Genomic DNA, 13,938 nt, shown 5'->3' on the forward strand with positions numbered 1-13,938 from the left:
ATTGTGCAGAGGTCTGGGGCAATAACTATAAAACCACATTACATTCACTTTTTACTCTTCAAAAGAAAGCAATTCGAATCATCCACAATGCAGGTTATAGGGAACATACAAACTCACTATTTTTGCAGTCTGAAATATTGAAAATTGACGATATAGTGAAATTCCAAACAGCACAAATTCTATTCAAAGCAAAAAATAAAGAACTGCCAGGTAATATTCAGAGTATGTTTTTTTTGAAAGAAGGAAGTTATAATTTAAGGGGTTTTTGTAACTTCAAAACAATGAAGGTACGTACTACAAGAAAAGGCTTTTGTGTTTCTGTTCATGGAGTGAAACTATGGAACAAACTGAATATGGAATTAAAGCAATGTCCAAACATAAAACTGTTCAAAAAGAGTTATAAAAATATGATCTTCTCGATCTATAAAGAAAAGGAAAATATTTAAATTAAGTGAATGTCTCTATTTAGAAACAAACAAACAAACAAAAAATTTATGATGTGATATTATAGTATAGTATATCAGAAATCTGTTCACTATTTTTATTACAAATTATATCAGTAAGGAAGCTGACTAAATATTCACTGATAATTTATGGCAAAGGGGTGGGATTAAATAAGTGTATACTTCTTCCCACTCCCTTTCAACATGTAAATTAATCAGAATGTTTTTTTGTATGTAATTTGTATAGTATTTTTTTTCTCTCTTATTTCTTTTCTAAATGTACTTGTATATTGTTCACATGTTGAAATAAATTACCAATCAATCAATCAATCAATCAATCAATCAATCAATCAATCAATCAATCAATTTTCTTAACATTTAGTCTTGTTCAAATGATCTAAAGCTCATCTAAAATAAAAGCACCCTGTTCTAGCTTTTCTTTGAAGTGTGAGTCCACACAAGGATGTGAAGCATTAAGCACAACAAGGAAAGTGAGTGAATCAGCTGTGTGATGCATGCTTGGATGAGTTAGTATGCATTAGAGTCAGGCCAGCTCCTTATGTCCTCAAAGCCACAGTTGCCCCTTGACGACAACTAGGCAGCTAGACTTCTTCACCTCCGCCCAATAGTTATGTGACCTACAAATACAAGCCGAGGAGGGTCACCGCACTGTCCATACATTTGTGTTTTATTCTGATGGTTAAAAACTACCAAATGAAAACACCTGAAAATTAAGATCTATCAATATTATAAAGTATGGATAAATATTATCTGTGATTTTGCTTTTTAAAACTACATTTCTTCACTTTCACTGATGACTTGACTTTTCATAGATGTCTGTAGAGTTTTAGCAGCAAATCAGATGATATTGCTTATGAAGGCATTGTGTGGTAGCATGTCTGTTTTGTGCTCAGGTGTGCTCTGTGTGGTCACACTTGTGCTTCTGAAATCACTTTCTTTTGTTCGTGAAATTGAACATGAACTGATGTTATTTCATAATGCCGATTCTCCTCTCATTAAACTTGATTTTGTTAAAGAAAACAGTGGAAATCATCTGCAGTTTTTTAATCACCAAGTTCAAAACTTTTTGATCTTTGCAATGTAAAGAGCAAAATTATAAAGATGGCATTGAGTCACTGCTTTGTGTTTCCTTTGTTAAAGTCTGCATGTAATATCCATCTTTAAATTCAACAGGAAAAACCCAAGTTACAAAATGTTATAGTGTCAGTCACTCCTTATTTCTTTGGAATTTTCTAGAAAAATTGGAAATGGATGCAGTTATTTACTGAAACAGCCAAACATACATTTGTGCTCAGAGCAATTAGTATACTGAATAATTAGATGCTCTGATATGTTATCATTGTATTGAAGTTTTGTAATGACATTTTTTGTACATGTATATGTGGGTTGATATGAAGTCACTTGATTTATAACTTGGTGAACCAAAGAGAATTGTCCATTGATAATAAATTGTGGATAATAAAGTTATTCTAAATAAAAACAAATGTGGGGTGGCTCAAGATTTTTGCACAGTACTGTAGGCTTCTGTTGGAATCTTGCATTTCTTCCTGTATTGTGCTACCAGTGTATCTGTTTATGTCTGTGTACAGGAAAATTATGCCTAAATCTCAAAATTAGGTCTTTCCTTGTGCAAGAGCTCCTTCATGAAAAGGTAGGACTACAACTGGATTTATTTATTTATTTTTAAGTGGGCTGTAAGAATACAGGAACATTAACTTGGCTCTTTTAATAAGCCAGGAGTCAAACAGACAAATACATTAGATCAAATCTACAAATACACTTATTTTAACCCTGTTTTCAAACATCAAAATGAATAAAGCAAGTAAAATGTGGCACCACTATTATATAAAACATCAACTTACTTACCTCATTTTAATGGACAAATTGTTGTCCATAAAGATATATGGACAAAAGAAGGTGCACCTCCCCCTGGTGGGTGTATCTGGTATTGCAAGTGAAAAGTTTTGCATTTGTAATTCAGTTTAAAAATGCATTTAAAAAAGAAAAGTAAGTAAGAAAGCTGTGACATTTAAAAATGATTAATTTTATGAGCCACTTGTGATCCTGAATTCTCAGCAGTTTTTTTTCTGTAATTTCTGTGTCACTGTTGGAGTAAATATTTTTTATACATAAATGATCTCCGTACATGAGGGACCTCTGATAAGATGAAAAAGATTGTGTAAGATTGTGTCATATGTTACATGAGCTATATTTCCACTATAATGTGCCCACTATATGACGCCCTAATAGTGACTTCATTACTGGACCACAGTTATTGTTGTTCATGTGTATGTGGGTGTATATAATGCATAATCATAATATGTTTGCTATAGATTATTAATCTGAAGTCGAGACACAGCCTGGCATTTTGAATTATTAAAAGTTCACTGATATAACTGAGGTCTTGATTTAATTTGCAAATCTTCACTTCCATAACTTTTAAAGCTACATGCTTGTGGAGGTTTGCGCCATTGTAGCGATTAAACACATACAAAATATTACATCAATATTTTATACTTAGAACATGCAAATGCAAAGTACCCATCCTCAAGTATCCAAATCTTTTTTTTATGATTACACACGAATCTTTGAAACCTTCAGCCTTTCAGTGATTTATTTTAACACGACAAACAGAATCAGAACTTCAGATGAAGACTGTTAAAGTCTAGAGTCTATTTGATTGAAAAAAACAACAACAAAAAAAAAAAACCCCCACACAACTCCCCCTCCAACAACAACAAAAAAGCAAAACAAGACAGCAAGACAATCTGAAACACTTTATTTAAAACTGCACTATAACAGTGATGACTCTTTAAATTTAAATTTAAACACTGCGCTTTAAATGAAACAAGCACATTAGAAATGACCGCCACAGTGGCTGTGTCTTGCTGGAATGACCGGTCTTAATTTGGTTCTTTTAGAGTTGCAAGCTTTAGCGAGATATTTAAAAAAAGACAAAAACAAAAAAAACAATGCAACAGAAAATTTATATACTCAACACAGCCCCTCTTGGTGTATTATCATTTTTCCACTGTTTTTCTCCCCTATAATGGCAACTCAGGGTGATGGATGGGAAAATGACAGATTATTTTACATGAAGGCGACTCCAAAAAGATAATGTTGCTTCAAGGTTCTGACAGAAAAATCATAAGTCCAAAAATACAAGTAAGGGTTAGCCAGAACATCCTCTACATCCACAGTGGGTGCATTCAATGATCCTTCCCTGCAGGGAAAAAAGACACAGCAGAGGTCAGACAGGTATTTATAACTCCAAATTCTTGCTTATTAAAATACATAAACATCATCAAGTCTCCTGACATATCTTTTTTTATTTTAAAGATTTACATAAAGACTACACCTCACAAAAAAAGATGGAGTCAAGTAGGATATTTATCTGGGCTTTTATATTGGTTCAAACATCTTGCACAATATATTCCCATAACTTGTTTTTTGTGTAATTTTCTGTAAAACTAAACAAAAACGTTTAATAGAAACAGATCATAAGCTACTTCTTTCTGTCACAAATGAAAGAAAAACGAGAGGATCATCCTTTCAGCATCTTTTCATACTGGCTATTTTATATACAGTGGCTTGCAAAAGTATTCGGCCCCCTTGAACTTTCCCACATTTTGTCACATTACAGCCACAAGCATGAATCAATTTTATTGGAATTCTATGTGAAATACCAACACAAAGCGGTGCACACGTGAGAAGTAGAACAAAAATCATACATGATTCCAAACATTTTTTACAAATAAATAACTGCAAAGTGGGGTGTGCGTAATTATTCAGCCCCCTGAGTCAATATTTTGTAGAACCACCTTTTGCTGCAATTACAGCTGCCAGTCTTTTAGGGTATGTCTCTACCAGCTTTGCACATCTAGAGACTGAAATCCTTGCCCATTCTTCTTTGCAAAATAGCTCCAGCTCAGTCAGATTAGATGGACAGCGTTTGTGAACAGCAGTTTTCAGATCTTGCCACAGATTCCCGATTGGATTTAGACACCAGACAGGTCAGGGATAAAGTTATTGAGAAATTTAAAGCAGGCTTAGGCTACAAAAAGATTTCCCAAGCCTTGAATATCCCACGGAGCACTGTTCAAGCGATCATTCAGAAATGGAAGGAGTATGGCACAACTGTAAACCTACCAAGACAAGGCCGTCCACCTAAACTCACAGGCCGAACAAGGAGAGCGCTGATCAGAAATGCAGCCAAGAGGCCCATGGTGACTCTGGACGAGCTGCAGAGATCTACAGCTCAGGTGGGGGAATCTGTCCATAGGACAACTATTAGTTGTGCATTGCACAAAGTTGGCCTTTATGGAAGAGTGGCAAGAAGAAAGCCATTGTTAACAGAAAACCATAAGAAGTCCCGTTTGCAGTTTGCCACAAGCCATGTGGGGGACACAGCAAACATGTGGAAGAAGGGGCTCTGGTCAGATAAGACCAAAATGGAACCTTTTGGCCAAAAAGCAAAACGCTAAGTGTGGCGGAAAACTAACACTGCACATCACTCTGAACACACCATCCCCACTGTCAAAGATGGTGGTGGCAGCATCATGCTCTGGGGGTGCTTCTCTTCAGCAGGGACAGGGAAGCTGGTCAGAGTTGATGGGAAGATGGATGGAGCCAAATACAGGGCAATCCTGGAAGAAAACCTCTTGGAGTCTGCAAAAGACTTGAGACTGGGGCAGAGGTTCACCTTCCAGCAGGACAACGACCCTAAACATAAAGCCAGGGCAGCAATGGAATGGTTTAAAACAAAACATATCCATGTGTTAGAATGGCCCAGTCAAAGTCCAGATCTAAATCCAATCGAGAATCTGTGGCAAGATCTGAAAACTGCTGTTCACAAACGCTGTCCATCTATGGTCTTTCACGTGGAATTCCAATAAAATTGATTCATGTTTGTGGCTGTAATGTGACAAAATGTGGAAAAGGTCAAGGGGCTGAATACTTTTGCAAGCTACTGTACATTGAACGTGTTTGCCTGATCAAGAAAATAAGCTCATATTTTCTTCAATTTGACAGTCACGTTTTCAGCTTTCTAGTCTCCTTTTCTGTTTCCTTTTTGTGTTTTCTTCATACAAACACACAAATTCTGTCTAAACAGAAACAAGCTCAATCTGTTGTTTCCTTGGAAACTGTTTGAAAAGATGATTCTAGCAAGAAATGCTAAAATACTGCCAGACTTACAACTTCCAGCTTGCTCTTGGGGACTCTGCAGATGCAGTTGGTTCCAAAGTTGGTGTCTCGTGTTTGGATGCAACGCAGGCAGCACAGGTTCTCATAGCCCTGCTTCTTCCACTTGGCAATGAGGTTCTTGTCTGCGTAGCCTTCCTTTATACAGTACTCGTATAGCTCTGCAAGGAAGAAACACAGTACAGGTTTGATATCTTGTACATTCCAGAACAGGAAATGTTAAGATAAGATACCTTTACCATCTCCCATAGAAGAAACTCGTCCTGGATCAGGAAACTGTTGCATCAATAATTAGACATCAACACAAATCAAGACAAACACCCTAAGCAGGCATACACACTTGAATGAATAAATGAATAACAATTAATAATTATCATTTGAAATATTCACCTCAAAAAACACTTCTCTGTCATGTTCATTAATCGGTTTAACTAACAGAAGAACAAATGAGTATAGTGGTTAGGCTTACATGAGGGAATCCTGTACCTCCTACCAGAGTTCGTCAATGTACAAATTACCTCGGGGAGAGAGGGTTATTGTTTCAGTGTTTTTTTCCCCCTAACGTTTTAATGTTATTTAAAAACATTTTCAGCTTTAGCCTTTACTGCATTTCAAAACAAGCTGCTGATGCCATGACATAAGAGTTTCTTCCCAGCCACCAATGCCACGAGTCTCCGGACCAAATGAAGACACTGATGGCTTTTCATAGATGCATTTTCCACATGTATAGTCCGAGTAAGTGCACTATGAATGCGTATACCTAGACCAGGGATCTCAAACTCACAGCCCAGGGGCCACTTTCAGCCTGTATATTGACGTGAAGAAATATAATGCAATTTGGCCCTTGAAATTCCTTTTTTGTTAGGGAGGATTTGTTTGTTGTTGAGTGCAATGTTAAAACAAGTTCTTTAAAAAGCAAAAAATTATTTAATACGAAGGCAAAATGAGCAGAGTATAAACATGTTGAGGGATTGGCTGTGAGTGTTTCAGTGAGAGAATTATTTGTAAAGAAAACCATTTTCACTAGCACTCAAAAACTATTGTGTACACTTATGTCTATATTTTATTGTGTTAAATACAAACAAAATATTAGCAGAAGTGCTGTCACGTGTCTGGCCAGAAAGAGTGCCAATTTTTTTATTTGGTAGTTTAATAAAAGGCTTCATTTGGAAGTTAGAAAAAAAATTGTGTTTACTTGTGCAGTTTTGTTTTGTTATACAATATCTGAAATTTAAAAACAACAACAACAAAACTACATTTTTTTAAGTATTTTGTGGGCGTTTTCTTGTTTGTTTGTTAGGGTTTTTTTGTAATACTTGAAGACTAAAGTGGTCCTCCAAGGAGATGAAAGTGCTAGCAGTGGTCCATAGCTGCCCTAAACACAACCTGTGTAATGGAAACACTTCAGCTGGCTGTGCCCACCTCTACTGATGGCTTTCCTTTTGTAGAATAGGTCATAGATGTATCGACTCCGCTGATGATGCAGCCTGAAAATGGGCCAGAGGGACTCCACCTTTCGCTTCCCCTCGTGCGGCTCAGTTTCAGCTAGAACACAGAACAAGATTCAGGATGGTTAGCTTTGATACCAGGAGCATGACATCACAAGGACTACCTGCCTTGGGGAACTGATACAATGCAATGTATTAATGTGGTGAACCCGCACAGGATTTTGGCACCTGTAAGCAGAAATATGATGGGCCAGGTGAGCTTCCCATTTCTTCCCAGTTACCGGATGTAGCTGATGTGAACAGGAAATCCAGGAAAACCACTGCCCGCGCCCCCACCCCACCTCACCCCAATTTTTTTTACTGTGGGTACATCACATAACTCAGGTGAGAGCCAACTTGTGTTTCAAATATAAACATGTACTGAAACTGAATAACCCGAATCCATCAGTGTGGGGAGACCATGCTGCTTCACAGTGTCATACACAGGACTCACTTTGCGCATACAGCCCCACGGCCGATCACCCCGAGAAACTTCCCTGGCCTACCTTCTCTCATTTTCTGATCCAGCTCGTCCAAAGTGGGCTCAATGAGCTCCCAGCCGTCTGGGGGAGGCTTTCGACTCCTCTTTACTTTTGGCATTTTGTCTCTGTTTAGCTAAAAATGCAACAAAACGCTGTAAGTATTTTCCTGTTTGTCTTACGAGCCCCTCTCAGGCGCGTATATATGACGTCACATGCGGGGGGTGATTAAAAGGCCTTCCGTCTCTCGAACGACGTCATTGCGCGAAACTTAAGATAACCTCTTTATAAAGGCGTTAAGTAACTTCTTAAAACTTGTCTCAGCCTAATAAACTATGCAAGTTCCCCTAAAATACTTATTTCGTACGGTTAAGTATGTTTTACTGTCGGGCCTGGTCTATTGCATCACTTTAGCAGTCTTACAAATTGCCTTACATTTAAGGGCATTATTTAGATTTCTACACTACGATAGCCAATGTTATTTGGAAAAATAACTAACACGTTTCTTGGAATATTTTATGTGTGGTTCATAGCGGCATACGGGCTTACCAAAAAAACCCCGTGTGTTCACTATTTATGAACCGGCATATCCTTGGACAACGCAAAATATACTGCTCCTTATTGCAACTGTGAGTTTAGCCAGCTGTCAGTTTGTGTCGCTGCCGTCACATTTATGTTTTCTGTCAGTGTTCACTGGTTAGGGACTTTATAGTAAAGACTTCGTTTGTTAAAATGCCAAAAGGAGGTGAGAGTGACTCTAAAAGTTGTTTGAATGGACTGAAATCATTTTTGTATGTTTGTTTGTCCGCTGTTAGCCACCCGATGGACATGTACCGCTGGGGCGGCATTCTAACTCGCATAACTACGCTCTGAATGATGTTTCAGCATTAAGCAGGCCTGTGCCAGCATGTCTATAAACTGCTCAGATTCATCTGATGCCTGTCTGTCCGCTCTTTCTTTCGTGCTCTGTACAAAATGCGATCACATCTGTGTTTTTCGTCGTCCTTCCAGGTAAGAAAGGTGGCCACAAGGGTCGGATGCGGACGTACACCAGCCCCGAAGAGATAGATGCCCAGATGAAGGCAGAAAAGGAGAGGAGAAAGGTTGGTGGAGTGTACACTCAGTCATGTCCCACACAAGTAGACCGGCTGGAGACTACACTTCCCACAATGCAACGCGAAAACAGCTGAAAAGAATAAAACATAGCCGGATACATTTTTGTTAGACACTCCTGATTGAAAGTTATCCTTGTTACGTCAGAGATGTCGAACATAAGGCAAGGGGGCTAGAATCGGTCCAGCAAAGAATCCAGTCCGACCCACTTTTTTCATAGGTTTTCTTATTGAAAAAGAAAAGCCAGTCGTCGTCGTCCCCCCCCCCCCCCCCCCCATAACAACTCATACTGAACCAAAGTGATTAAGTAACAGCTAAACAAGTAAATGACTGAAAAGTTACAGTTTTCACCATCTGCTATAGAACCTTTTTATTTAATGAGCTACCAAAAAAAGGGAGGGGGTTATGCCATTTTACAAAAATATATCATGTAGAGAAATTGAGATGTATTGTTGAAATTGCACTTCTTTTTCTTAAAGTATCTCAGCGATTAGATGATTAGTTAAACATCTTTATTATGTATTATGTAAAAAATAACAGTCATTTATGTATTGTAGCAAGAGCAAGAAGAGCAGGAGCAGGAAGGTGCAGCTCAGAATGACACAGCAGAGGAGAAGCTACCAGGTTCTGGATCAGAGGACAGCGATGATGAAGATTCCCAGGTACTGCCACAGCTTTTCCATCATGTACATAAAGGCCAATGTGTTATTTAATGTGCACACTTAAAGCACTTCTTATGATCTCAATATGTGGTTAGTGTTTGGCTTGCACTGTATGAGATGTTGGTGTTTGTCTGCAGAGGAGGAGAGCCGGTGTCGAGGGATTGATAGAAATTGAGAACCCCAACAGAGTGGCTCAGAAGTCCAAGAAGGTGACGCAGATTGAGCTGGAAGAGCCCCGGCAATTGTCAAGGAGAGAGAGGTGTGTGTCATCAGCCTGTCACCTTGTATTAGTACCAATAGGGGACTTTACTTGAAAGTATAGTATTAAATGAAACCTTTCCAATGAGCTTATGAGATTTGGACTATTGTGGATTATGAACCTGAAGCGCAAATTGTTAACAGTTTGAGAAAAAGCTGCTTGGTACACACAAATCTAATCTGAGGTGACTATGTGTCATAAAGGCTTTTTGTGTGTAGAACATTACAGGAAAACTGAACTCCTGTCATTCCTCTAACCTTGAAACATGTTCTTCTGCACAGAGAAGAGATCGAGAAGCAGAAGGCCAAGGAGCGTTACATGAAGATGCACTTGGCCGGCAAGACAGACCAGGCCAAAGCTGACCTCGCTCGCCTCGCCATCATTAGAAAACAGAGAGAGGATGCGGCAAGAAAGAAAGAAGAGGAGAAAAAAGGTAAGTACCTCAGCTGTGCAGGCATTTCATAAGTGGTTATTTAACAGCACAGACTGAATTAAACACCAGGTGGTAAATGTTGAGTTTCCTGTGAGGAAAACTGGCAATGAAAGTGAATTCTTTGCATTTATTTTCAGAAAAACTGCACTGTTATTGGCACACCTTACACCCTATTACTTTTTTTAGTGTTCAGCATTCTTTTCGATGATATCTTAAGGGCAGCTGGAGGAGTGAAAATGCATACTATTTTTAATAGTATACAGTATGTATTATATATTTATTATTGTAACAGGTTTAGTTTACAATATTACATATTAAAAGGTGCTTAGGGTTAGATAAAAGCACTAATTTATTGTGTGTGATTGTAGACGGCTGTTTAAAAATGGAAAGGTGCTATAGGAGTACCAGTCCACTTTCTGTTACCTCCGAACTTGTTTTATGATGTTTTTACTCATCTTATCTCCAGTTTTCAGTTAGTAATAAATAAGTTACTTTCCTCACTGACTTTCAGCAAGGAGAGGCTCTTACAATAAAGTGTTTTTTATGTTTACTAAATCAATTAAAATAATTTACCTAAAACCTTGTTTTTCTAATGCAATACTCAATGGCAGTCATACAACATAACAATATATGTCTTACAGTTTAAAGTGGTGATAAGACTTAGTTGAGGGACAAATCACTGTCCTGTTACACCGTACAAAACCTGAATTAGTGCCCCTGCCTTATTTTGCAAGTGCTAGATGTCCCACTTCTTTCCCATTAGCTCATATTTGTTTTTCTTGTGTCTTATACCAAGTGGAGGGCAAGCACGATTACTCTGCACTTTTCCTGAGGAGTTGCAGCAATGGTCAAAGTGTTATTATTGGTGTTACAAAGCCAGATTGTCAAAGTTATGGCAGTATTGTAATTGATGTTTGCCATACTTGTATCTCCTGGCATTGATCTGTTACGCTTGTTTTCAGTTCCACTCCTTTAGAATAGCTTTGAATGATTCCCATTTCAAAAATAATCCATATTTCTCATACTAGTCTTTGGTTGAGCATTTTGGTATGTCCTTTGTCTGCAATAGGCTGTTTTAGTGTCTCCTCCTTTAAGACAAACCTTTCTCTTGATTGGCTGTCCCGCCCAACCAGCAGGCTTGAAACATCAGGTGGGCGAGGCTTCTGTGTTCACGCCAGAGCCATCTTCCTGAAATGACTATGTTCAGGATCTCTGCAGTAGAAAAAAAACACCTGTCTGACACTGAGTGTTTGGAGCAGTTTGAAGCCTGAACTTTTTTTTTTTTGTACCGTTGACCTTGATAACATGAGTGTCCACAGTTGATACAAAAGTCAGAAAGAGCATATTAGGTGTACTTTAATAAACTTGTTAGTGTTGATAAATCTCTCTTGTCCTGTACAGTGAGTGCATGTATTTCTGTGTGAAAGAAGTCTCCTCTGAGTAAAAAAAACAACAAAAAAACCCAGCACTTGTTTACACTGGCAGAACACAAAACACAGTTGAAGCTTATTACATTTTGTCGCATCCTTGTGCTAACAATATACTCACTTATTGCTGTCAAACAGACCTTTGACAATAATACCCAGTTGTTGCCATGTGTAGATACATTTCTGATAGTCAGGTCAGGCTGTGACTTGAGTCATGCACACTGAAGTTCAGAATTAAATTAAGAAAGCTGACAAAGTACTTAATCCTGCTTAGTCCACTCGAAAAAAATTGTGATTCATGTGACTAATTTCCTGCTCTGAGATGGTCTATTAAGCATGTAATGATGTCTAGTCTGATTCCAGAAATGTATTGACACAATCCCAGCATTTGCAGTAGTCGTGGATTAGTAGTTAATCAAGCCTAGGTCCACTACAACAACTGACTGTTTTCATCTTGAATTTTCTCTTTGCAGCAAAAGAAGCGGCGGCGACGGCGGCAGCAGCAGCTAGAGGAATAAACTCCCTATCTCTCAAATGATGCACAGTATCCGAAGCGTTTTCACTTGCGCATGGACTGAGGCAATATATCTTTGACTATTTTTAAAGGAAGATCTATGAAGAGTATTTGATATTTACTGTAACGTGTGACCGTCGGAGGAGACACCAGTGAAGAGGGGTTATGTATATTTTGGCGTGGGAATAACGGCCTCGTTCCTTCCAGGAAGTAAAGCTACAATTGAAATCAAATTCACGTACATTGGGATGAACCCCTCGATATTGAACATGGTAAACTCATCATTGTACAATTTCAACTTTCCTAACTGAGCTTTGCCACTCTTTTTTTGTTTGGGTTTTTTTTTTTTTTTGGGGGGGGGGGGACTTACATTGTATATAACTGACTCATGAAAATATTTCAGATTAATAAGATGAACCAGTGAAATGTGTCTGTTCATTTATTTGCTTCTTTACCGGAATGTCCTGGTGTAGAGGAGACTTTTGTAACTTCAGGTGCAAGAGTCCACATCTGGGTCCGCTGATATGGAAGTCAGCTGATATTTACTTTATGGAGTCTGCCGATTCACTGCAGGTTTAGACAGCATTCGTTAGGTAGATTTAAAAAACCAAATAGTTATCAGTTAATGTAACTGATAAATTAAAATGAGTAAAATATGGCTTTGTGGTAGTCATTGGTATAATGCATGGAAGCATTACCTGCAACCCAATAATTAGGAGCATTTAAATCAAGATTTGACCGGTGTCCCAGATGCCACACTCATTCTATGACATGAAAAAGCTCATGGCACGATGGGTTCAGTGCATGTATTATAAATTAAAGTTTTACTCCAACACTTTTTGCTATCAAATTATGTTTATTACAATAAATTAACTTGCACACAAATAGTCTCAGATAAAGAAACCATTCATCCTATCAACCTAAATTTGACTCACATGAAAAACTAAGTCCACCCTTACCCTCTTAATTCTGTTAGAAACAGTAAGTAGCGGCAAGTTCTGCTAATCAAATGAACTTGATAAACTGATCATCAGTCAGTGTGGCCACCTCCATAAAAACAGAGGTTTTGTCAGTTTGCTGGGCTGTGTGTATGTTAACACAAATAGGAAAGACCTCAGCACTGATCTCAGAGGAGGAATTGTTGTTGTACATTAATCTGGGAGCATTATAAGGTCATTTCTAAACAATTTGAAGTCTGTCATGCTGCAGTAAGAAAGGTCATTCACGAGTTAAGAAGTGGGCCCACACAAATTCCACCACAATGATGTGAGAGACTGATAAAGACGCACAAAAGTCAAATAACATTTTACAAGCTTCAGTCAAACCACAGATGCAAAACTGTAGAAAAATACAGAATTGCGTTTAAATACACATGAGAAGATGCATCAATGAAAATATAATTTATTTCTTTGGGAGTTATACATTTATAATGAACTGAAATGACTGAAGCTATTAATCACATTTATCTATCCTTTGATCTTAACTGTGGACGATTTAATATGCAATTAATGTGATTTCTGTTAGACGTGTGTTTGTGGTGGCACCAACAGTCCAAAGTTAGATATGAGAAGTGCTATTTTACAGCTGTTCTTCATCATGGTATGCATAGATATACTCTCACTGGCCACTTCATTGGGTACATCTTTTTAGGTGCTCATTAACTTCAACTATCTAATCAGCCAATCACTTGGCAGCAAATCAGTGCTTTTGGGAATGCACTGATTTGTTGATTTTGAATTACATCAAAATGGGATAGAAAGGTGACTTAAGTGACTCAATGTGGCATCATTGTTGGTGCCAAACATGCTGGCCTGAATATTTCAGAAACTGCTGATCTGCTGGGATTCTTCCACAGACACTGGTCTATGTGAGGGACTGAGGAGTAAGGCACAAGGACA

General features: G+C 38.1%; 2 protein-coding genes across 3 annotated transcripts; one reads left to right on the forward strand and one right to left on the reverse strand.

The window, feature by feature from the left end:
* Window positions 1–3,226: 3,226 nt before the first annotated feature.
* Window positions 3,227–8,064, reverse strand: bud31 (BUD31 spliceosome associated protein). The gene is made up of 4 exons (XM_026165504.2): window positions 7,660–8,064; window positions 7,089–7,211; window positions 5,661–5,827; window positions 3,227–3,687 (listed from the first exon to the last, which is right to left on the reverse strand). Exons 1-4 carry the CDS (start codon window positions 7,751–7,753, stop codon window positions 3,637–3,639), a joined length of 435 nt encoding a protein of 144 aa, XP_026021289.1. The 5' UTR covers window positions 7,754–8,064; the 3' UTR covers window positions 3,227–3,636.
* On the forward strand, window positions 7,412–12,466 carry pdap1b (pdgfa associated protein 1b). 2 transcript variants are annotated; one of them, XM_026165503.2, is made up of 6 exons: window positions 7,412–7,498; window positions 8,644–8,735; window positions 9,303–9,407; window positions 9,545–9,666; window positions 9,948–10,099; window positions 12,000–12,466. In XM_026165503.2, exons 2-6 carry the CDS (start codon window positions 8,670–8,672, stop codon window positions 12,062–12,064), a joined length of 510 nt encoding a protein of 169 aa, XP_026021288.2. In that variant the 5' UTR covers window positions 7,412–7,498; window positions 8,644–8,669; the 3' UTR covers window positions 12,065–12,466. The 2 variants fall into 2 exon arrangements, with proteins under 2 accessions (XP_026021288.2, XP_026021287.2); XM_026165502.2 differs by lacking the exon at window positions 7,412–7,498 and adding an exon at window positions 8,221–8,377.
* The last annotated feature ends 1,472 nt before the right edge of the window (window positions 12,467–13,938 follow it).

Source organism: Astatotilapia calliptera, chromosome 4, assembly GCF_964374335.1.
Source record: "Astatotilapia calliptera chromosome 4, fAstCal68.1, whole genome shotgun sequence".
Classification (NCBI taxonomy): Eukaryota; Metazoa; Chordata; class Actinopteri; order Cichliformes; family Cichlidae; genus Astatotilapia; species Astatotilapia calliptera.

Coding starts and splice junctions, on each gene's coding strand:
- bud31 (XM_026165504.2), bottom strand. CDS start 7,753: ATGCCAAAAGTAAAGAGGAGTCGAAAGCCTCCCCCAGACGGCTGGGAG. Junction 7,212..7,659: donor GGATCAGAAAATGAGAGAAG/GTAGGCCAGGGA, acceptor TCTGTGTTCTAG/CTGAAACTGAGCCGCACGAG. Junction 3,688..5,660: donor CCAAGAGCAAGCTGGAAGTT/GTAAGTCTGGCA, acceptor TTTTCCCTGCAG/GGAAGGATCATTGAATGCAC.
- pdap1b (XM_026165502.2), top strand. Junction 9,667..9,947: donor CAATTGTCAAGGAGAGAGAG/GTGTGTGTCATC, acceptor TCTTCTGCACAG/AGAAGAGATCGAGAAGCAGA. Junction 10,100..11,999: donor GAAAGAAGAGGAGAAAAAAG/GTAAGTACCTCA, acceptor TTCTCTTTGCAG/CAAAAGAAGCGGCGGCGACG.